The sequence below is a fragment of the Rhea americana genome, unplaced genomic scaffold, assembly GCF_003343005.1.
Source record: "Rhea americana isolate MKP2758 unplaced genomic scaffold, rheAme1 scaffold_37, whole genome shotgun sequence".
NCBI lineage: Eukaryota > Metazoa > Chordata > Aves > Rheiformes > Rheidae > Rhea > Rhea americana.
This window is the reverse complement of record NW_028186501.1, coordinates 6,462,311-6,484,229: the sequence shown is the minus strand read 5'-3', so window position 1 is coordinate 6,484,229 and position 21,919 is coordinate 6,462,311. Positions and strand designations below refer to the sequence as shown.

At 47.7% G+C, this 21,919-nt stretch overlaps 1 protein-coding gene across 15 annotated transcripts in view; it reads right to left on the bottom strand.

The window, feature by feature from the left end:
• The window catches only part of RAB3IL1 (RAB3A interacting protein like 1), a 69,476-nt gene extending 47,760 nt beyond the window's left edge, over window positions 1-21,716 (bottom strand). For 2 of the 15 annotated variants that reach the window (XR_014896800.1, XM_085312897.1), the window contains exons 1-9: window positions 21,115-21,377; window positions 15,616-15,847; window positions 15,022-15,117; window positions 13,361-13,438; window positions 12,458-12,673; window positions 11,234-11,353; window positions 9,839-9,967; window positions 9,613-9,725; window positions 6,316-6,415 (exon numbers count right to left, since the gene is read on the bottom strand). Coding sequence is in view for 7 of the 15 variants with exons in the window: in XM_085312897.1 (XP_085169023.1) it covers window positions 6,316-6,415; window positions 9,613-9,725; window positions 9,839-9,967; window positions 11,234-11,353; window positions 12,458-12,673; window positions 13,361-13,438; window positions 15,022-15,117; window positions 15,616-15,847; window positions 21,115-21,347 (1,317 nt within the window). In the remaining 8 variants the exon portion in view is untranslated. Of the gene's footprint in view, window positions 1-2,032; window positions 4,684-5,129; window positions 5,197-6,315; window positions 6,416-9,612; window positions 9,726-9,838; window positions 9,968-11,233; window positions 11,354-12,457; window positions 12,674-13,360; window positions 13,439-15,021; window positions 15,118-15,615; window positions 15,848-19,469; window positions 19,520-21,114; window positions 21,383-21,539 lie in introns of those variants that run through there. The other 13 variants (XR_014896803.1, XM_085312899.1, XM_085312901.1 and 10 more) reach the window with 12 other exon arrangements.
• Between the last annotated feature and the right edge of the window lie 203 nt (window positions 21,717-21,919).

The window sequence follows — 21,919 nt, the reverse complement described above, 5'->3', positions numbered from 1 at the left end:
TGGTGAAGCAGGATTTCCCCTTGGTGAATCCATGCTGACTACTCCTGATCACATTCTTTTCCTCCATATGCTTGGAGATGACATCCAGAATGAGCTGTTCCATCCCCTTTCCAGGGATGAAGGTGAGGCTGACAGGGCCTATAGTTGCCTGGGTCCTGCTTCTTGCCCWTTTTGAAGACAGGAGTGACACCGGCTTTCTTCCAGTCCTCAGGCACCTCTCCAGTTCTCCAGGACCTTTCAAAGATGATGGAGAGCGGCCTGGTAACAACATCCGTCAGTTCCCTCAGTACCCATGGGTGCATCCCATCTGGGCCCATGGATTTATGGATGTCAAGTTTGCCCAGATCTCTAATCCTATCCTCCTCCACCAAAGGAAAGGCTTCCTTTCTCCAGACTTTCGCTCTCTTCTCTAGGCTCTGGGATTTTTGAGGACTACCTTTAGCAGTAAAGACAGAAGCAAAGAAGGTATTCAGCAACTCTACCTCCTCTGTATCCTTTGTCACCAGGTCCCCGCCCCATTCGGTAGTGGGCYCACATTTTCCCCAGTTCTCCTCTTGCTATTGGTGTATTTGAAGAAGCCTTTCTTACTGTCCTCAACATTCCTTGCCAGACTCAATTCCAAATGGGCCTTAGCCTTCCTCATTGCATACTCAGACATTCTTACAATCCTCCCAAGTAGCCTGTCCCCTCTTCCATGTTCTGTGCACTTTCTTCTTCTGTTGGAGTTTTGCCAGGAGCTCCTTGTTCATCGATGCAGGTCTCCTGCCTCCTTTGCTGGGCTTCTTTCTCCTTGGGATGCTCCACTCAAGCTTGGAGGAAGTGACGCTTGAATACCAGCCAGCTCTCCTAGACCCCCCTTCCTTCTAGGACCTTAAAACCCAGGGATTCCTCCACGTAATTTGCTGATTTAATCAAATTAAAAGCTAAGCAGCTGGACTACCAAGAGTCCAGTGGGAATCCAACTGCATTTGGTGTTTGAGTTATGTCTTGGCACTTCCCCAGCCCAGCAGGATGCCAGCTCTCAGCACTAGTGTTAATCACCACCCAGCAGGGAGAGCAAAATGAGAACTTTTCTGGGAAATTGCAAGAGTTGTTTCTGCTTCCAGCCTGGAAGAGGGATCAGAAAAGTATTTTGCTACCCCAGGATCCTACCCACCAAGTTTAGGGGACTTTACAGAAAATAGTGGGCATGGAAGAGGGTCCTTAAAATAACCAGCAGGACTGAGTCACACTGGGGCTACTGCCACAATTGCTCCAACTCCTTTTTGGATGGAAACAGGATCAAAGATATTGGCCTAAGTACTACTACTGAGGCAGCTGACCTATGCTGCCCAAGTCAAGCAGCAGCCAGTTACAAGAGAGSCAGACTAAAAAGAACTGTTAAAAATCCTAATCCCTTAGGACACACACTGGTGAGAGAGGTGTAGAGCATAAACCTGCCTGACTCCTGTTGCCCAGGAGGGAACATTAGGTTCCAGGGCACCTTTCAGCCCAGCAGCATTGATAAAAAGCTGTTCATTGCCTTCTCTGCTAAAAGGTTAGAATTTCTAACTACAGAAGGGAGATCCAACTCCTCCAGCTGCTTCACATTTGAAGATAGCACACTTTCCCCATCCTGCAGTGCCTTTAGCAGTATTCCAGTAAAAGAGCTCCACAGCACACACAGGGCATGGGGCTTTTCACCGAGTCAGCCTTTCCCCTTATCCTTGCTGCGAACATAAGCAATCCCTGTAAGCCTGCCAGCTGAGGGAAAATGAAGCCCTAATATCTACTCTAACTGCCATGCAATCAAACTGGCAGCCCTTCTCTAGCACTTCTGTTGCCCGTTTTTTCCCAGGCAGCAAAGTTTGTAAATAGGGCATTTTTAAAGGCTTTTCCTACTCCCTGTAACTCAACCACTCCTGCAAACTCCCACGTACTATCCCAAGYGAGATCACGAGCCAGCCGAACTTCCCTACCCACGCAGATTTTTCTTTTCACTACTGAATTCTCACACACATACACCAGCCTGACCCTTGAACTGCAACCAGACTTCAGGAGGTTAACAGTAAATGTTTATTTTCCTTTAATAAAGAGCTGAGTGCAATCATCCCGCTGTTAATGGAGTGACTTCAGATTAATTTACAAATTGTTATCTATGTTTTGTTTTAAATGTAAGCAATCTTATACAATGCATTTCTCCAATTCCTTTCATCCCAAAGTGCTTTACAAAGTGACATTGGGGCAGGGGGAAGCCCATAGACCAAAAATCTCCTACACTGAGAGACCATCTCACTCCCACTGCTGCAATGCAGCTACATTTGCAGTGCAATACACAGGGAAACATGTAGACATCCCAAGGTCCAGGGAAAGCAGCTCCAAGGAGAAACCACCATGAACAAAATTTACCTGAGCTGAAATCTGCAGTTGGGAAGGATATTTCTATTTTTTCCCTCTTGTAARGCTGATGTCAAATTGCCACAAATCTGAAGACAGTAACTAAAAAGTGCAAGTTTATCATCAGCTTAAGTCCCAGCCTGACTCCACACCAAAGATGTTTTCCCCATACTGTTATTCCACGTTTGAAACTTACTTCTTTGATGAAGAATAGCAGACACACGCACTCCCCTAGCTATGGTGAACAGCATGCACTAGGGGCACTCAGTTGTGAGTGAGGCAAAAGCAGAACCAGAATGGTATCAACTACTCTGGCTTCAGCCCTTTCAGAGCTGAAGGTGAGTTCCAAAGTAGTATGTATCTTCAGTAATGTTCTCCCAGCTCCAGGGATGACAATTCATGTTTCACACAGCTGCTTACCCTCAGGAAGTGACAGCATATGCCAGTATGGCTATAAGAAAAGGAGCACCCTGAGGAGCAACTCAGCAGCGTATAGTAAGTCTCTGCTGAGTGACAGAAAAGACTGCACTCATGAGGGTCTTCCACACCAAGGTTTTCTCAGATCTACTGTGAAGTTGTCCTTGCATTAGCTCCCAAACCATAACTTGGTCCTCCTCAATCTATTCCTCCCTCACCTGGACAAAACCACAGCAGCTTGGTTAGTTTTTTTCTGCTAAAGATACAAAGTTTCTACTGCAGCATCTCCCAGGAAATGATGAAATTTATTGGAGCTGAGGATAATAATTCAGTTCTGGACACCAACCTGTTAAGAGGGGAGCTTTTATGACAGCAGATATATAGGCTAACATCTCAGAGCCAGAGTGCAGAAATACCATATGAGATAAAAGCCCCAAGGCAGTGGGGGAGATGATTCCAAAGTCACTGAAGAMGACTAATCAGCTATCAAACACTCATGGTTTTAATGCAGTTCCTTATAGGCAAGTCCTGGAGCTGAGCTCAAGCTATAAAGGGCCTCTGCTTTCCAAAAGCTTTGGCCACATCCCTCCCAGCACATCTTGAGGCATCTTATAGCCACATCCCTCACACATGCATGCAAAGATGTCTCAAACTTCACCATTGAGGATGATAGCCTGTGAAAAGCTGGGTTTCCCCAACAGAAGTGAACCTCCAGGCCTAGTGTTACACTGAGGAAGAAATCTCTGGGCCTCAACAGAGCCCAACTAGGGCAGGCATCTTGTGGAGACAGAAAGAATCTGGCCTGGGACCATGGTTTCTATCAGGACAGTGGGAACAGCAGCGTCCAAAGCAGGAATGGCTCAAAGGTATTTGCCCATAGCAGAGATTTGTATCTAAGGGTACCACAAAGGGCTTTCTGCACCTAGGACCATCACACGGCAACACTTAGATGGATCTACATCTGCCTGTGATGACTGCAGCAGATTCTCTAAACTATAAGAAAATATTCTGCACTRACTGCAGCTAAGCCGTGGCCAGCTGTGAGTTATACAATTTCCCTGCTCACTTTCTTCTGCTGAAGCCCCCAGGTGTACAGTTCTGACCATTCCCCCAGCCTGGACTGCAACAACCCAGTGCCAAATTGCAAGTTAAAAACAAAAACAAAACCCTCTTTGTGACTCAGCTAGCAGAAAGCTTCTCTTGAAGGCTCCTTAAAAGAAGCAAGGAAGTACTTGGAAACCGGCTATTCATGGCTCTCCATATGATTTTTTTATGCTGTTGGCATTTGCAGGGCTGTTAGAGGAGTAACTGATCAGCAGGGGCTAGGTGTATGGCTGCACAACAGCACTCTCCACCCCAAGGAACGATGGACAGCCAGCCAGCATCTGTCCTGAAAGACTTGCTTATAAAGAAAGGAGCTCAAGACTCCTGCCTTGCACAGAACTAGCCTCAGACTATGCCAAAGCAGATTGCATATAAAAACAGAAGTTTAAAAACTGGATATAGGCTGCATAAAGGAAACTCCATAGAAGACAGTCTGTAGGTGGCCACCCCCGAGCAGCCAGGACCAGCCCGGCTCTGAGAGCGCAGCATGGTGCCTGCATTCCAGTCACAGTCAGAGGAGAAGTGGGACAGCCAAAGGGGGAACTTGTGCTTCTTGCTCCATGATCAGCATCAGGCAGAAGGAGCRAGGGAAGGGAGGAAGCAAGGCCCACGGTGGGAGAGGCACCACATTCATCTATTTGGCAAACCATGTTCAGCAGACCATTCATACAGGAGCAGTCTCCTTCCACACTCAGGCCTCAGCTTACATCTCACTGGGAAAAAAACCAAGTTTGGCTAGAGACATCTCCCTCCGGAGCCGCATGACTTCCCAGTACATCAGCTCCACTGCAAAGCAAAAGGGATGGGAAAGGGTGGGGGGAGAGGAGGAGAGAAGAGGAAAAAAAAAAAAAAAGTAAGTAAGACTCAGCTGGACACCACTTGATTTTGTGCTATGCTTTTGGTAGAGTACAGCCAGATTCATTCACAAGTAGGGGAAGCAGACATGCTAGAGGGACCAGCAGAGTAGGTCCATCAGGTTACTCCCGCCATATCAGCTCAACCCCAGAGCAAAGCTCCCAACAAGCTGATGAGCAAGGAAGGGGTGCTCCCCTCCCTCCCAGTCATTAACCTCTCTTGCTCCTCTTCTGCCATTTAACTGTTTCTGAAGGACACAGAGAGTTCATGGTACCCCAAGCTGGCCCCATTCCTGTCACACTGAACAGAATCTTTCAATTGCTCCCAATAGCCCACAGAGGGCACTCCCAACGCATGCAGCCATTATCCCCTCTTACCATCCTGCCTCACCAAGCCCTGCTGGATATATCGAATATATGTGAAAAAGTTGCACACCGCTGTGATCTGAGAGACAGAAAGAGAGAGAGAAAAAAAAAAAAAAGGAGGAGTCAGCTAAAGAACTGCTTGGCCTGTCAAGAGGCCAGCCACAGTACCCAGTAGGAATTTAAGCACCTGAGAAATAGTACCACATACTGTCAGAGTGAAAGAGAGAGGAAGAAAGCTGGCAAAAATAACAATCCCATTCCAAAATATTGCACTACCCAGGAAAAAATGTGCAAAAACTCCAGATTACTGATGGCTTGAGACATAAGTGATCACCACTGAATGTGGCTGCAAAAGCCATGAACTTCCTTGGAGAGGACTGACTCCTGCCTGAATGAAAAACTGTGGAGTTAAAGGTTTCCACAGAAGGCGTGCGTCCAGGGAGGGGAGGTGAAGGCAGTTCACGCCATATTGCACTGTTTTGGAGCAAGTGACCAAAAAAAAAAAATCTATACATTAGTGGAGGYGGGTTTAGCTCAGTTGGTTAGTGTGTGGTGCTGCTAACACCAAGGTTGCAGGTTCAAACCCCGTATGGGCTAGGCTAGGYTGAGGGTTGGACTAGATGATCTCCAGAGGTCCCTTCCAACCTTACCATTCTATGATTCTACAATTTGCAGTGCTGGCTCTTTTGATCTGTGGCTCAGAAAAGCATTTAAGAAYATGCTTAATGCTGAGAACCTGTAGAACAGGGCAGACACTTTAAAGAAGTGCTCTGCTGAATTAAGGCCCCCAACAGCAACAAACTGTTCACTTTCTCCCTGTCCAACAGTTTGYCCTTGTAATCATTTGAGTCGTTGATCTGTACTGGAACAGAAACAAGAGCCAATATTTAAAGAGCTGAAAATTAGTCTTCAACAAGGAAGGGAGAAAAAAGAAAAAAGGCTCTGTAATGAATTAGACCATAGAAGATAATCACACTGGAGACAGACTGCCTGAAGGAATATAAGCTAGAGCACCACAACCTGAGATAGATCCAAGACCTACACACTAGGCAGCCWGATCAATAGCCACTCTGATTCCAAGAACCATACTCAACCCTCACAGGTCCCTTGTCAGTTTGAGGGCTGACCCAAGACTCCTCATCTTGCAATGTGGAACAATTTTGGAGGCTAAGGCACACTGGGAAGGTAGAAGACTCACCCTGGCCCTGCAGGATGGCGAAATGTAGTAATAATTCCCAGAATCCCCCAGCATGATACGGTGCTTGCAGGTCCTGGGGAGGCCACTTAGAGCACATCTCCTGCAGGGAAAGAAAAAACAACACTTCAGCCTATGGCAATCCACTGGCACTGTAGAACTCAGCAATTCAAAAAGCTAAAGAAAATCTCCAAAAACAGGTGAGAACAAGAGGTTCAGAAATCAGGTTTGTGTCAGCCAGCTTCCAGAAGAAAAAAACAGAGCTAATATATGCCTTTTGCTCCTCCGAATCTTCCAGAAATAGCAGGTTTAGGAGACCTTAGACTAAATATTTGCTACCACAAATTATTCCATGCCCAAGTAAACTGTGACAGTATCCTTTCCCTGGCAGACAACCTATGACAGAACTACAGAAAATATGAAAGAAATTAGCCTGAAGTAGTGTATAGTAAATATTATCTAGGCTCTGCACATCTCTTCTACATTCCAAACAAGGCTGTTGAGGAGCTTCTGCCCAAGTGTCTCCATTTCCCTGGCAGGTTACATACATGGTGCCTGGGGAAAYCAAACCTGGTCTCAGAACAGATAATTCCAGCATTTGAGCAGAATCAGCCCCATCACTGGCAGGACCCTGAAATTCATCTGAACTCACAACCTTTCTTCAGTGTCCTCCAAAATGGTATTTTCCTTGAGAAGTGTCCCTGCTTGGATCTTACCATACGCAAAGCCTACAAGGCTACCATACTCCAGGAAAAACATTTAAGGACAGCTGTTTAACTTGCGAGTGGAAAGTTGCAAGTGGAAACTTGTGGAAACTTTAAAAGCACGATTTTAAAATGAGATTTCTGTGGCACAAGCAGCAGCCAACAGGAACTCTGTGTGACCTCTCAAGCTTTTGTGTCACCCTTTCTCACCACCAAGCAGCACAGACCATATTGTCATCAGCTGCTCAAACTGAGAACTCAGAAAAGCTACATGGTAGCCTTTATGTTGGGATGTCCTTTTATGTTGCATGTCCTTTTAATTAGCTGGGGCCTGAATCAAAGCCACTCCACCTGAAGCCACGTGGAGTGGCTTTGCACTGACTTAATGATTTTTGGATAAGGTTTACAGTCCCTAAGAACAAACAAATCCCTTCCTGTGCAGACAGGGTAAAAGCTTAGCTTCACAACTGCAAGGCAATTTCAGATCAAGCATCAGAAATAGAAGTCTTTTCAAGACAGCTCAGAGCCCAGGAAGACTGGCAAAAGACATGATCAGCAAGAGCGAAGCATGCCCCTGTTTTCTTGCAGTTTCCTTCCATTATTCACAGATGGTGATGAATGGTTCTCATTACCAGCCAGTGGCTTCCTTCATTATCACTTAATTCAGTGAAATAGAATTTCCTGCTGCATAGTCATTACCACATTCTCAGAGACTAAGTGTCTCTGAGACTATGGTGGAAGAGGGACATCATTCCCCAGCTGCAAGAATTGCACCAGAGGCCACAGAAGACGACAAACACAGCAGATGATGATCTGGAGAGCTTCTGAACATTTGTCAGTACTTGCTTTCTCCTCCTATCAAGCAAATATTAGCTAACAGATAAAAGCAGAAGCAGAAGCATGGGCTGTAAGCGTTCAGATGCAACGAGATGAGCTCAACATTAACAAAACAAAACTGAAGATGACTAAATCCTCAGAAAGTACAGGACAAACAGGATCTTTGTAAAACAGACACCTTTAAGAGGTCCTTAGTTTAGGCACTGGTGTACAGAGAAAAAGAAAATCCTGCTGGTTATTCCCAGCTTCACTGGTACCACTTGGCCTAACCGAAGTTACCACAACCATGGTGAGGAGTAACCTAAGTCATAGCATGAGAACACCTACCCTTTGGCACTCCACATACCCCAGGGTGCCTTACCAAGCACACCATCAAGCAAGCCAGCGGGCCTCAGCATCTTCTGACAGATCAACTTTTTACTCCAACGTTGCATGGACAACGTCACAGAACACAGTAGCCAACTCAGTCCTGAACTGTCTATGCTCCTCAAAAGTTTTGGACTGGGGTCAATAGGTGCAATAGGGCGCTTTTTCCTCTCTGCTGCACAACACGCCCAAAGGTGCCATAAAAATCAGGATTTTGCATCTGAACACAGACAAACCCCTTTTGGGCCATTCATTACCATGAGCAAGGCTAATTACCACCTTGTCTGGGTGGTAATTAAACAGGTAATTAAAAGAATTTAGGTTAATTTAATTCTAGCCTCAAAGCTGCTAATCCCCACTAAGTTAGTAACTTGTTAATGGATCAGAGATCTTTGATCACTGACTAAATAAATAAATACTTCACTTATGTAACAATTTGTGAGGGGAACCCACTGTGAAGAAATWAGAAAAAAATAAAAATTTTTTAAAAGGGAAACTGATAAGGATAAATAYGGAATGGGTTGTTCTCAGCACAGGCCTGACCCATACTCATGGAACAATGTGTCTAGAGTTAAGAGAAAATGCAGAAGAGCATGGTAGRAGGTCCACATCGGAGCAGAGTTCACAATTAGAGGAACATCTTAGCCTGTAAGGTGCTTTGCTTGAAAGTGGGGAGTGGAAGAAGGAAGAATAGGCATAAGCCCTGACCAGACTCTAATTCAATAGCTGAATAAAGTCCCCTTTCTTGGTCTGGAAGAGCATGTCACCTTCTGCTACTGCTCTTCTTCCTTGAGGTAGTTTGTCACATCAGACACACAGCCATGCAGCTCTGGAACAGCCATAGCCCTTTCMATCATCAGGTGGGGAAGACTGTAAGCAGCAAGAAGGGATCTTCTGACCTAGCCTCAAAACCACCTGGAGCACCGAAGTCAGCAGTATAAGGTGAGCTCAAACCTCATGGGATTCAAGCACATGAGATAACACTGCTCTGACTTAGCCCTCTCACCCTAGGGTATGCACAAACACACCCTTCAGAGACCATCAAAATAGGTGTGATGGGGGGTTTTGTTTTGTTTTGGAGGGTGTTTTTTTAGGGGAGGAAGAAGAAAAGAAATGAAGCTCTTCTGAGCTTGAAGGCACTAACACACTGCTGAGTTACCCCTCTAACAGTCAGCATCAGTATATCAGCTAAGCCAAAACACTAAACTCTTCACATGAGATGGAGGATTAAGTTGAGCTGAACTACTAATGATCATAAGCTGGGAGCACAATCAGCTGAGCCCTGGTAACTTTTCAGCTCATCTGACTGGGAAAGGCCTGGCTAAGCATCACGTAGAGGTGCAAAACACTAATGGCAAGGGAAGAAAATGGGAGCACAAGAAAGGTTCCTTACTTTGGCCCACCGCACTCTACTGCTGACACCTTCACCACAGGCAGTGTCTGCGAAGCAACAGGCTCGATGGTGAGTGTGTTCTGCTCCACAGCTGCTCGCACCAGTTCTGACAGCTGCAGCAAAGAGAAATGACTGCAGATATGGGTGTGCAATGGACCCTCCAGAGAGKGTACAGCTTAGGTGTTGCCTAACTGTGCAATTTTTCTCCTCCTTTTCCAGCACTCACCTCCTGCTTAGTGAAGTCCAGACACGGTCCTACATCTTCTCGGTAAATTCTGTCCAAGAAGGAGCAGGATTTATCCAGAGTTGGAGACTCCTTCCAGGCCTGGAACTCAGCAAATAAAATAGAGTCGACCTGCAGCAAGTATCCAAGAAGGGTGGGAAGAGAAAAGTTTGGTCGAAGAGAGAGATACCATATCTGAAGGCATCTGTTAGTGCACAGGTAAACCTAGCTTCTAAACATATCTGCTTTGACACTGAGAAAGGCTCCCACATCACTGAAGCATCTGAGGGAACCTGACTCATTTAAAGGGTCTTCTGTCCCCCACCCATCAGCAGTTCTGCACCAGACTGACACAGCTATGCAGTTTCTGGCAAAATAAACTCACTAGACACCTGCATCTCTCATCTTCCTCCAGGCAGGCCAGAGCCTTTGCTGCAGAAAAGCTGTCAGGCAACTGCTATATGAACCAAGTCCCTACTCAGCCCATGACAAGAATGACAAGGGCAGCTAAATGGCAAAGCACAGTGGCAATGATACCCAGGACACAGGAGGCCAAAACTCTTCAGTAAACAAAGGATTGCTACACAAAAAAAGATGAACCAGGGAAAAAAAATAAAACAAAATCCATCAACAAATAGCCATCAGCAAGACTACAGTTAGTGACACGAAGTAACAAGGTGTGCCAGCCCTTTAAAGTCCWCTCCAAGTCCAGAACTTGAGTGTTTGGGGAGTCTCAGGAGTAATGAGAATGCTGAGCAGTCACATAAGCTGGCAGAGGCAAGTCGAGTATAGTAAGCCAGGTCTCTTAAAAGAAGCTCAAAGAGCAGGAATAGATCCAGATTCCAATGCCTACTCATTTGCTTTACAGATGGACTCACAAGTATTACCAMTCTTCAGCATCAAGGGACCCAGGACAAAGCTTGCTCCCCTCTCCTGAGCCAGTAGGAAGGTTGCTCTCTCCATCCTGTATTCCTAGGTGGCTGGAGACTCTCTGGGACCCGACATTTCAACCCCAGATGGCAGCATCAGCCCAACCACCAACCTGACTGACAGAGCATCTCCTTTAAAAGACCAGCAAATCCTGTTAAAACTGCTGAAAGRAGAAAAAAATAAAAATAATAAAAAAGCATTGAGCAATACAAAGAATGAGTGAACAAAGCTGAGAAAGGTCTGAGTTCTAGCACACTCGCTCTGTGCTATGGAGACTGCTCACCTGGGGCCAGGAGACAGCTTCAGAGCTACAAGATGGAAAAACAATTTGAGAAACACACAGAAACAAAATAAAAATGGAGGTTAGTATAAAAGAAAGCTAGAACTGAAAAGCTGCGAGTGAGAGGTACACRGGTTCCACCCTCCCCATCGTATGCTCAGTGCCTTGCCCAGCCTCCAGAAGGTTACCTGCCGCAAAGATGAAGAAGCATCTGCCCCCAAGGCCTGCCAGCCTGGTTCATAGATGATGTGGATAGCCTTTCCAGGGATGATACAAAGGAGCAGAGAGAGGAGAGCAGGTACCCCAGACTTTGAGGGCAGAGGAAGAGATAGACAGTCAAGGAAAATGTTTAGAGATAGGCAAGAAAAAGAGGTAAAAAAAACATGAGACAAACAGAAGATAAAGAAACATGCTAAAGCCCTCTCCTTCTGGGAATGCTGCTCAAGACATCACAGGCCCAAAAGCCACTCCTTCAGACTTCAGCTTGAAGTGCAATAAAGGCAACATGTCCTTTTTAGGCTCTGTTTAAGGTGCATGTTTTTCCATAAAGCACTGAGTACTTACTCCCCAAATGCCAGGTTCCCTTTTATAACCTCTCACATAGGTCATTAAAGAATTTGAGAGACAGAAGTTAGTAAGTTTAAAAAACAAAAACACACACTTGCTTTTTATATGTAAAATTATTAGTCACTTAGGAAATTGTAGCTCCAGCATTTTAAGCCCTAAGATATCTGCAGCAGGTGGAAATTGTCTATACAAAGAAATGTAATCTTAACATTGACAGATCTAGACTTTTAAGAAGCAAGACACAAGAGTTAGCATTTCTTTGGAATATCACAGGCTTTGCTGAGGTTGAGCTGAGAACAGCCAAATGAACTACCCAGTCAGCAAAAGTCACCCCCGCTTCCTGTAGGCACAAGGTGACTTYTACAGGCTAGTCAGTAGTTAGTTCACCTAACTCAGAGGTATCGAGTTCAGAACTCTTCTGTCCTGACTGAAGGAATTGTTAGCACTGGGAGAGGTCATAGGACCTAAAGATTAAGAACTTTTCTTCCTGGCCCCCAAAGCAGCTTCTGACTGACCATGTATTTGATTCCTGACACACCCACTATCAGTACTGCTAACTCCTGGATCTGTCCACACTCTTTGGGAATACCTAAACTTCTTCATCTAGCAGTTGTCCTGATGCAAYCTTAAATGTTGTTCCTAGAAGAGGAAGTCTCCACAACTGGAAATTCTCCAGAACCTGACTCAGCATAATTCAGGGAATAAGCCATGCTACTGCTCACACAACTTCTCCCAACATTGAAATCACAGAGCTTTCCAAGAAGCCCTGCACAGAAGAACCCTGCCTTGGGAGCACAGTGACAACAGTGGCTCCAAGGCTGATGGAGTCAATCRCCCTCACTCACCTCTTTGCACTCATGTTTGACTGGCTCCGAGGTCACGCTCTGGCTGGCAGCATTGACCACCGCGCTGCTAGTGCTCTTGTTTCGACCATGCCCTTTCCTGAAGACAGCTTTGGTGGGACTCTGAAGCTGTGGGTGCAGCTCCCGGTTTGGAGAGGAAGGTGTGGATGTGATCACCAGAGTCTTCAAAGCTGTCACTTCAGCCTGCAGCATGTCAATCTGAGGAGACAAGGCAAGAGTCCACAGCACCTTCAGCACTTGCTCAGCCTACAGCACTCCACCAAAGACAAAATTACAGGGAACCAATCCTACTGGGGACAAAACCACAGGGAATCCTTCTGGAAACTTAGGGCCACTAGCTACAGACCCAGACATGAAGTCTTCTCCCCATGCTTCCAAACATCCACCATCATCTAGAATCTTAATTAGATGAACAAAAACATTTGGAAATCCTTCCCTCACCTCCTGAGCACCTTCTGCTCTGGACTTTTTTTTTTTTTTTTTTTTTAAGACCCAACAACCCAGAAGCAATTTTTTTTGTCCTCAAGAAGGAGCCAGTTCAGCAGCCCCACGATGCAGCTTAGCGAGGAAATTCTCACTCCCCAGCTCCCTGCTCTCTCCATTCACAGAGCTGTGGCAATTAAATAGCAGCAGATCACTTCTCCATGGATCCTCTAGCATCCATTCCTCAAAGGGCAGCTGGATCAGCAGAGGACTGTCAGGAAGCCTTTTCCCCTGCTCAGTCATTGTCTGCTGGAGAGGGAGTAGAGCCAACACAGTATCTGAGGGAGGCAGAGCAGCAGACGCTTTGCTCTCCTCCAGTCAACAAACAGCACCRTGGCGAGGCTGGGCAAGGGTAGCATCAACCTAGCGCAGAGATCAAGTCACAGAGAGCACAGTTCTCACCTTCCCCCATGCCTCCTTCAGTTGTTTCTCTGACGCCGCCTGTTTAGTGTTTGCTTCTCTCACCATCTTGTGCGCTTCCTGGACCAGAGAGAGTTTTAGTCTGCCTGCCGCAGCCTGAACTCACAGAGTTCACTGGGCAGGCCACAGTTCTGCCAAATCACGTGCTCTGTGCGAGTAGGCAGGGAGAGAGATGTCACTGCCACATCCAAAGGTTTTACACTGTCAGCTGCAAGGACTTTTCCCCTAGAGATTCCCAGAACAAAGTGCTCAGCATCAGGGCCCAGAGTGCACCCCTGTTCTAGCAGTTTAGCTGGCTGAGGTCCAAGGTCATCTCTTCTGCTGATAAGGGCTGTTTGTGAAGAAAGCTAGAAGCAAGAGCTTTTCCCTCCTCCCTCCACCACGATCTGCTTTAAAGCTGAGGCCTTACTGCTGGCCCCTAYTCGTGCTATGTCACAGCCATGCAGCAGCTATGTCCGCACCCAGTCTCATTCCTCCACAGTTCTGACACAGACCCGCTGGCTGGGCTTCCTGGTTTGACTTCGGACCTGTCTTGTCATTACAGACTTGCTGAGTGATCACTGGACTGCATTTGATCATAATCACTGTGTCTGGCCCCAGTCCTGACCTGGACTTGCTGCTCTGCATCCTGGCTCGTCAAGGGCACTGCTCCTGCCTGCCTTGTCATTCTGTGTTCCCARCTTACTTTCCCTTGCAGAGCAGCAGGTCCTCACTGCTCCTTGACAGCAGAGGCACGGCTGTGACATAGCAGGAGCAGTAGCTCAGGCAAGAGTGAAACAGTAGAGACTCAGTTTAAAAGCAGCTCCCATTGGGAAGGCAGGGGATCAGCCCTGGCCAAGGCCTCCTCAAGGCAGTGTCTGGGATCACTCTGTCTACAGCGACCAAAGGAAGCGAACAGGCTTCAGATGCGCTATCACTATGTTGGCCCTGAGCCCAGGCAGCCAAGTCTCCAAGAGTGGGGATGTTCTCAGGGGCCCTACATGCAACACCACCCTGTGCCTCAAAGATGTAGTTGGGCTCTTGCCTTCCTCACTGCCCAGTCAGATCTAGAGATTAGAGCTGGCAGGAAATGGGATTTTACCAGCATAATGTTTGGCCAGAATCACATTTTATACAAACACGCATACACTTCATGTATATATAAATAAAACTACAAGCCCTCTGAGGACTCACTGGAGCCCAGTATGCTGAAGACGCTCTAGTTGCTCCTGCCTCAAGCAAGGGCTGACATGAGCCAGGGCCATGAGTCACTCATCTTTACTACATAGCAGTTTCCGCCCAGACCTTGCTACAGAGCAGCCACAGGATGGGGACAGGGAGTCATGCTCACCTCCAGCTATGCGCATCTCTACATCTGGTTTTCCAAGCATAAACCCACACTTGCTTGCTATGCTCTTTATATCACACTACAGGTGCCAGGAGGGAGAGAACACATGCAAACCTTCCTTAGGAGTAAGTAAGAGCCCCARTGAGGATCTGTCTGTAGCACTGCCCCACTCTGCTTCTCCAAGTGGGAAAGAAGAGGGGGAAGGAAGAAGCTGTAGGAGGAGGTAAGAGTATGACTGCAAGTTTGGGGAAAGCCTACCTTAACAGTGATAGAAGTGAGCTTAGATTAAGAAATGGGAARAGGAAGAGGGCAGTACCTCAAACAGACTAGCTGTTAATTCCTCTAGTTCCTGCTCCAGCTGTTCTCTGACTTTCGACAGTCTCTCACATTCCTTGTCCTTCAGCTTCAGCTCCTGTCAAGGGAATGGACAGGGATGCATGAGCATTTTGCAGGCCCCTGTTATGCTGATGTCTGCCTGCCCCATCATCTGTCAATCACACCTTTCCTCCCCACCACAACATGGGTCCCAGCCCCAAGACTCCTGTCACTAACCTCTGTACTACATTCACTGTCACCAAAGGTATCTCTCCATGAGTTGTGGTARGCTTTTCAGGTTGGAATTGTTCATTTGCCATTACCAAGAGGGCTGTACAGTCAGCATTGCCTGCCTCAAGCTGCTTTCTGCATCTCAGACACCCCTGTAGCAGGTTTCTAGGGCTACTTTGGATGTTGGCACAGAGCCTTTGGGCCAACCTAGCAACTGATGTTCTGCTCCAAAGCATTTTATCTCCTCTTCCACTTGCTCCATCTGTCTCTTCTTCTACCTACTCCACCCTTCACCTCTAAGAAAACCCCACTTCCTAAGTCTGCATCTCCATCCTCGGGTGTTCTTACAAACCCTGTTCTTTACCTTCTGTGCTTTGTGCAGCTCTTCCTTCAGGAACTCAGACCCCTTTTCACGGATCTCCACTGAGGAGCTGCGCAGACGGGACACGTTGAGCTGCTCAGTGGACTGGCTCTCATCCCCACTTGGGTCCTGGCACTCAGGCTCTGGTTCCTCCTTGCTGCCTTTGGATGGCATTAGYGGCTTCCAGTGTCCCACAGCTGGCTGCTTCTGGCAGTCTTCCTCAAAACAGGCCTGGCTGTGGAGTACCACCACAATGAAATTTTACATGGGGGCTGTCTACTAGGGGGTGATCAGCACACCTGCCAGGCTGAGAAACACCCCTGGAGGTAACATCAGGACAGGTTTGACTGGCTTTCCAYAATATTTTGAAAAGGCTGAGCAGCACTGCACCAAAAAGGGCACTCAGCAGTGAGCATCACTTGAAGGGGGAGCTGCAGTAGGAACCCAACTGAAGGCACTGAAAAGGCTGTGGGCCACTGTGCTGCAGGAATCTGACTACAGCACCTGAATGAGGGGCCAGAAAAGCATCAAGCCTCCTCCAAAGCTAGGACCAGTAGCTGTTTCACAGCAGTCCTCTAACACTCACAACACATCCTCTTCTAGCCTCCCAAAAGCACTAGGGTAAGGCCAGGAGGAAGATGGTCTATGCACAGGCCACAATAGGCTTAGAGGACCTGCTCTGCRCTCAGCAGCAGCACCTGCTCCTTTCCCCCTTGGCTTGCCTTATTTTCCCTCAACAGAGACCCTTCTAGGAAGGTAAAGTCCTAAACAAGCCAATTCCTCCCATCCATTTCGTCAAACATGGACTGAAAGAATCATCAGTGGAGCCTGTTAGAAAGCAAATTCCCAGGGAGATTAGGGGTACACATAGAGGTAGTGGAGCAACCTTTTTTCCCCTCCCTTATCTCTGCATCACACAGTACCCAGCCAGGCAGAATCAAACCACCAAGAAGTCAGCACAGGTCTGAAGGAAGATCAGAAACTTCCTTACTCTCAGCAAAAGCAACTTCTAAAYCTAGTCCCAGTCAAGCCCTGCAAGGATTAGCAAGATATCTGATGAGCTGAGGGCTGAAATACACATGCAGAGGCAAGAAGCCCAAGTGACAGGCAGTGCTGGATACTTCCTATCACCTTGTCCCCACCCCTGACAGGCAAATGGCAGTGCTGCAGCCTTTCTCTGGGCTAGGAGTGCTGGAATCTGATACAAGCCCACTCATCCTCTCCTCACCTTCACCAAGTAACTTAGCAAGTTCTATCATACATTTGTGCCTCAGTTCCCCTATTCTGCACATTGACTCTAGACAAATTTTGAAAGTTATCACAGATACACGGAGTATGAAACTGAGCCATTTCTCTTGTGTCTCTTCCTAAAAAAAGCCTAGTAAATGCAGTGAACGGCACTGTGCACAGGCACTGTCTCCCTGTTGAAGCACTTCACACTTTTGGTATGGATTGCTTTCAGACGAGCAACAGAGAGGAAATAACTGTTCAAAGTAAAAAGTTTTGGGAAAATCTCTACTTCTATTGTAGGATCTTCAAGAATCATATCAAATATAGTTTGAGACACCCAGCCTAGTAGTCAGTTAATTCTGGACACACACAACTTACTAATCAAAGCAAAGCATTTGGTAACTCTTGGTTTTATCCTTCCCAACTGGTGTGTTTCAGATACTTCAACTCAGGACAAAGTTGGAGAACTAAAGCCTGCTGCTCCAAGAATCCCCCAATTTCATAAATACTACTCAGACACCCAAATTTTGGCATCACAAGTCAGCGTGCCTGCAGGACAGAGCACAGAGCAATGGCAGAGAAAAATAGACAGTAGCTGGCTTCTTTAGGACACCCAATGGGCTTAAGTTCAGGGACACTGCTTCCTCAATGGAAGAGGAATAGCAAGAAAAGACAGTATAGCTCACAAACTCCCCAGCAACACCCAAGCTCTAACCTTCTTCACTGCAAACCCAGCCTTCCTTCCCCCCACCAGTCCTGCTTCAGAAGGGAAAGCTCTATTTTTAACCAAATATTTAGCCAGTTTCCCACTAAAGTCCTCCACAAAGTTGTCTAAGACAGTGTATTTCCACTGAGCTGAGATGAACCCGTATTTCTTACTTTCAAGCGACTGGCAGGTGCAGATGTAATAGAGAGAGTAAACCAGAAAAGGCGGAAAAAAAAAAGAAACATACACACACACCCAGGACACAGCTCCCCAGTGCTCAGGATGACTTTGTCAGAAGACCATCACAGATTCTGGAAGAGGCTGGTGAATTTAGTAGGCTCTGCAGCTGATGGGTCTGATAAGAGGGAAATGTAAGCTTGAATAACCCCATGACGGGGCATTGCAATCACAGCATTGCCTAGARTGTGAGCATCGCCCCTTTTTCACTCACTGAACTGTCCTCACGGTCACTAGCCAGTTGAAGCTAGCTTGAAGTCCAAAGGAGTGCAATCAAGCCTTGCATACACGAAAGCCGCCTATCATGTCCAGCTGCTCAGTGGCACGCACACACCACAATTCAGATTAACCTGCTCCCATTTATCTCTCTGTCACAAGCCTTAGCTGAGCACTCATGCTGTCCTGTTCCACATACAGCACCAATTCCTCTTCCATCGCACTCCTTCTGGACATTATTTCTTGCCCCTTGCCTTTTCCTGCATAGAAGCTGTCACCTGCCAAACCTCCTTCTACCCTTTAAGATTCACTTTCTCTTCCTCCCTTTCTCCAGCCTCTTCTTTACCCTCTCTCCTGATCATGCCCCATCTCCTGCACACCAACAAAGCCTCACTCTTCCCCCCTTGCTCTGGCCCCAGCTCCCCACACTGTACAACARAACAGCTTATCTTCTCAGCCATGCCCAGCTCAAGACAGCCTTGATCCCTTCATTTGACCCAAATGCAAAAAAGCAGTCAAATCAGGAGGGCTGTCTACCAACAGGCCTTCTTCTCCTAGGCCACATCACCCGGCAATAGCAGGTGCTACTGCCTTTTCTACACAAATTGTCCTCGAGATCATCCTCCCTCTCCTCAAAGCTGTACATGAGCAAAAGCCGTCCCCAATCATCTTGCAAAAAGGGAAGGAAACAACAGCCAGAAAACCGCCACCAACTATTTTAGCTTAGATACAAAAGAAAAGCATGTGAACAGTCACAAAAACTCTTTAATCCCTTGGAAGACTACAAGCATGGAACCATTCATGGCAGTCATGTCACACAAACTGAATGGCATTTTTATTTCAGCCACAGGGGATTGGGACATGCAGGTGGTATCAATGATTTTGCTGACATCTTCGTTAAGCATGAACAAATGAAAACACTAGAAAGATGGTTGCACAGCAGTGCCAGGAGGAGGAACTGGAGTCATCCTCCTGGACTCCACTTTGTTCCACTGAGTATCTACTGAAAAAAATCTAGAAGGGGAGTTTCATCCTGGTGATAATGCTAAATTTGGAAGTGTGGAAAATAATATTAAAAGGGTACCTGAGGGAAAAAGAAAAGGCAAGGAAATAAGTTAGTTTCAGCCAGAGGAAAAAGAACAGTCAGTGCCTCCAAGTAAAGATAATTCATATCAAGCGATTCAGCAGGTTGGAACTGCTTGATAAAAAGCAACACACACAGAGGGATGCACGTGAATGCTTGAGCCATGACCAACAAGAACTCTCAACTTGGACAGACACCCATTATTTGAGGCCAGTCAGTGAAAAAGAGACAAACAGCATTACATGGTGTTCAGACTGTGCAGAGCCTGCTCCATCCAGCTAGTCTGTTCTGTTGGCACACTGGTTAATCAGAGGAAAGGCAGAACTGCATAGAAGCAATAAAATGGTTTGTAACACTCAAGATTAGCTAATGTGTATCACTTACCTAAACAGTGACATCACTAATGGGACAAGGAGGTCTCCAAAGGCTTCAATCTAAGGAAGAGGAGTGATTAAGCWGGAGAATGACCCAAAGGAAAGGAATGAAACCAATCGCAGGAAGGTGGAGACTGAATGAGACCAATCCATCCTTGCCACCGAGATCAGGGGAAGTTCTCTACAACGGGTTTGCCATGAAGCAGAAGAAGCATTCCCGAGAGGTCTGTTCAACAGTTAAACCATCTCCCAGATGATGCAGTGGGAGCCCTCTGTGCCGTGGCCTTTTAAGATTAAACTAAGTTATAAGGAACACATCTCTCAAGATATTTCTGCACTAGATGRGAAACAAACACGATGGGGCCCAGTCAGTCTTAGCATCTCCAGCTTCTATGATCAGAAAGAAATAGAGCAGAGGATGGAGGAAAAAATAAATTCAAATCTGATCAGTTGGTAAAAAGTAACAAGAAAAGCAAGGACAAAGAGCAAGGGAAAAGGCTACATGCTCAAAATGCTCAAAAGGAGCATTTCAGCAGTTTGCTAAGCTACTAAAATAGCCAATCTACCCCTTACATATAACATGGAGAAAAAAAAATATTGTTTCCTCTTTGCTCTCAAATTCTCAGGTGAAAGTTGTCTATCTTGACAGGCAAGTACTCTAGCATACTTCCACGTGCTATGAAAGAAAAATGGAGCRCACAGATGAACAGAACAGTTCCACCCACACCGTCTCTCTAATGCCAAGGGACCTAAAAAACTCTCCTGTAAAAACACTCTATCTTCTGTGACAGAACAGTGCAATTCTCCACTCTGCGCAAACTGAATCCCTCAGGACACCACTGCTTTGCTGACTCCTGCCCAGCACAAACTGAATCCCTAGGACACCACTGCTTTGCTGACTGCTGCCCCGCAGAGCCTCTATCTCCTGCTGGGGCTTTGAAGTACACCCCCACTGAGATCAAAGGACAAGTACACTTGCACCTTCTTTCTATTGCTCATCTGACTGGAGACTACATTCCTCAGAAAACCCTCAGTATCATATTCTAAAGATCACACACACACAAGAAATACAAACATTAAACACACATACACACAGCCTGCTAAAGTTGAATTTTGTAGAAAAGGCAAAAAAATGTGCAGGATCCGCACTTTTTCCAGCAGGCCCCACGTTTCCTCTAATGCAGATCTGACAGGACTATTTCCTGTATGAACAGCCTGCTGGTCTCTCCAGGTTAAACTCTGCTGCTCAAGCTTATGAAGAGGAGTTGGCTTTTTTTGTCCCAGTTTTTTGTTACAACCAGAGCAAAAGAACATGGTAACCCCTGACTGTAGCACACCTCTGAGATCAGAGCACAGCTGATATGTCAGGTAGCGGGCAGTGCAGTATATGTCTTCAGGCAGCATTTACTCACCTGCCCCACCGGAGACGCTCAGCAACAAACTTTTTAAAAACGTTTATCTTAGCACAATGCATGCCRACGTTCCGTTAGAGCACAGCACAGCAATTCATTTTTCCTACATTTGCCTCAACAGACAGCAATCAGCCCACGGCCCCTATCGGAGGGCCACCGTGGAGCAGCTAACAGCGCTTCACGCTGCCTGCTTACTCCGGTTTCACGCCACACGGTGTGCGTGCACACACAGACATCGCCCACCTGGACGGTCTCCGGAGGAGACCAAGCCTGTAGGCTGTCAGTCGCAAAGGATGCAAGGCATTAACGCAAAACAGGCGAACTGAACGGCGAAATTCAACTCGGCTCCTGCGACTCAGTGAAACGCCCCCGCCCCAGGACGCGGCTCGGTCCCGGCACCCCTCCGATCCCCGCACCGACCGCGCCGTCTTCACTCGGAGGCAGGGTGTTTCCTCCAGGGCCGCCGGCTCCCCCATCCCCTCGGGTCACAAAACCGCCGCTGCTCTGCGCACAGCGGCCGCGGGGCGACCGCCCGCACCCGCCGCGGGGGCCGCCCCAGAGCCCGCAGCCCGCCCGGACCCGCCGCCGCCGCCGCCACCACCACCACCTCCCCCGCCCCGCGCTAAGCGCTCCCTGGACGCCCCCCGCCCCCGGGCTCCCAGACCTACCCCCGCCGCATGCTGGGTCCCGCCGCCGCCGCCGGCACCGCACCACAAGGCGCCGCTCCTCACGGCGGTGGTGGGGGAGGAGCGAGCGCAGCCACCRCCGCCCCCATGACCCAGAGCCGCGTCCGCCGCCGCGGCTCTGCGGCACCGCCTGAAGGACGCGCTCGCCGCGGCACTGAGGGGAGGCGGGCAATCGGGCGGGGGGGAGGGAGGGGCACGTGACCTCAACGCCGCGCCAACGGCCGCAGGCGCGCGTGCGCCCGCACGGCACTGCCCCGAGCGCAGCCCCCTGAGGGGGGTGGGGGCGGCCGGGCCGCCTCCCGCGGCTGGCGGCTGTCGTAGGTGCGGCGGTGGCCGGCCATGGCTGGCGTCTCAGGAGGAGC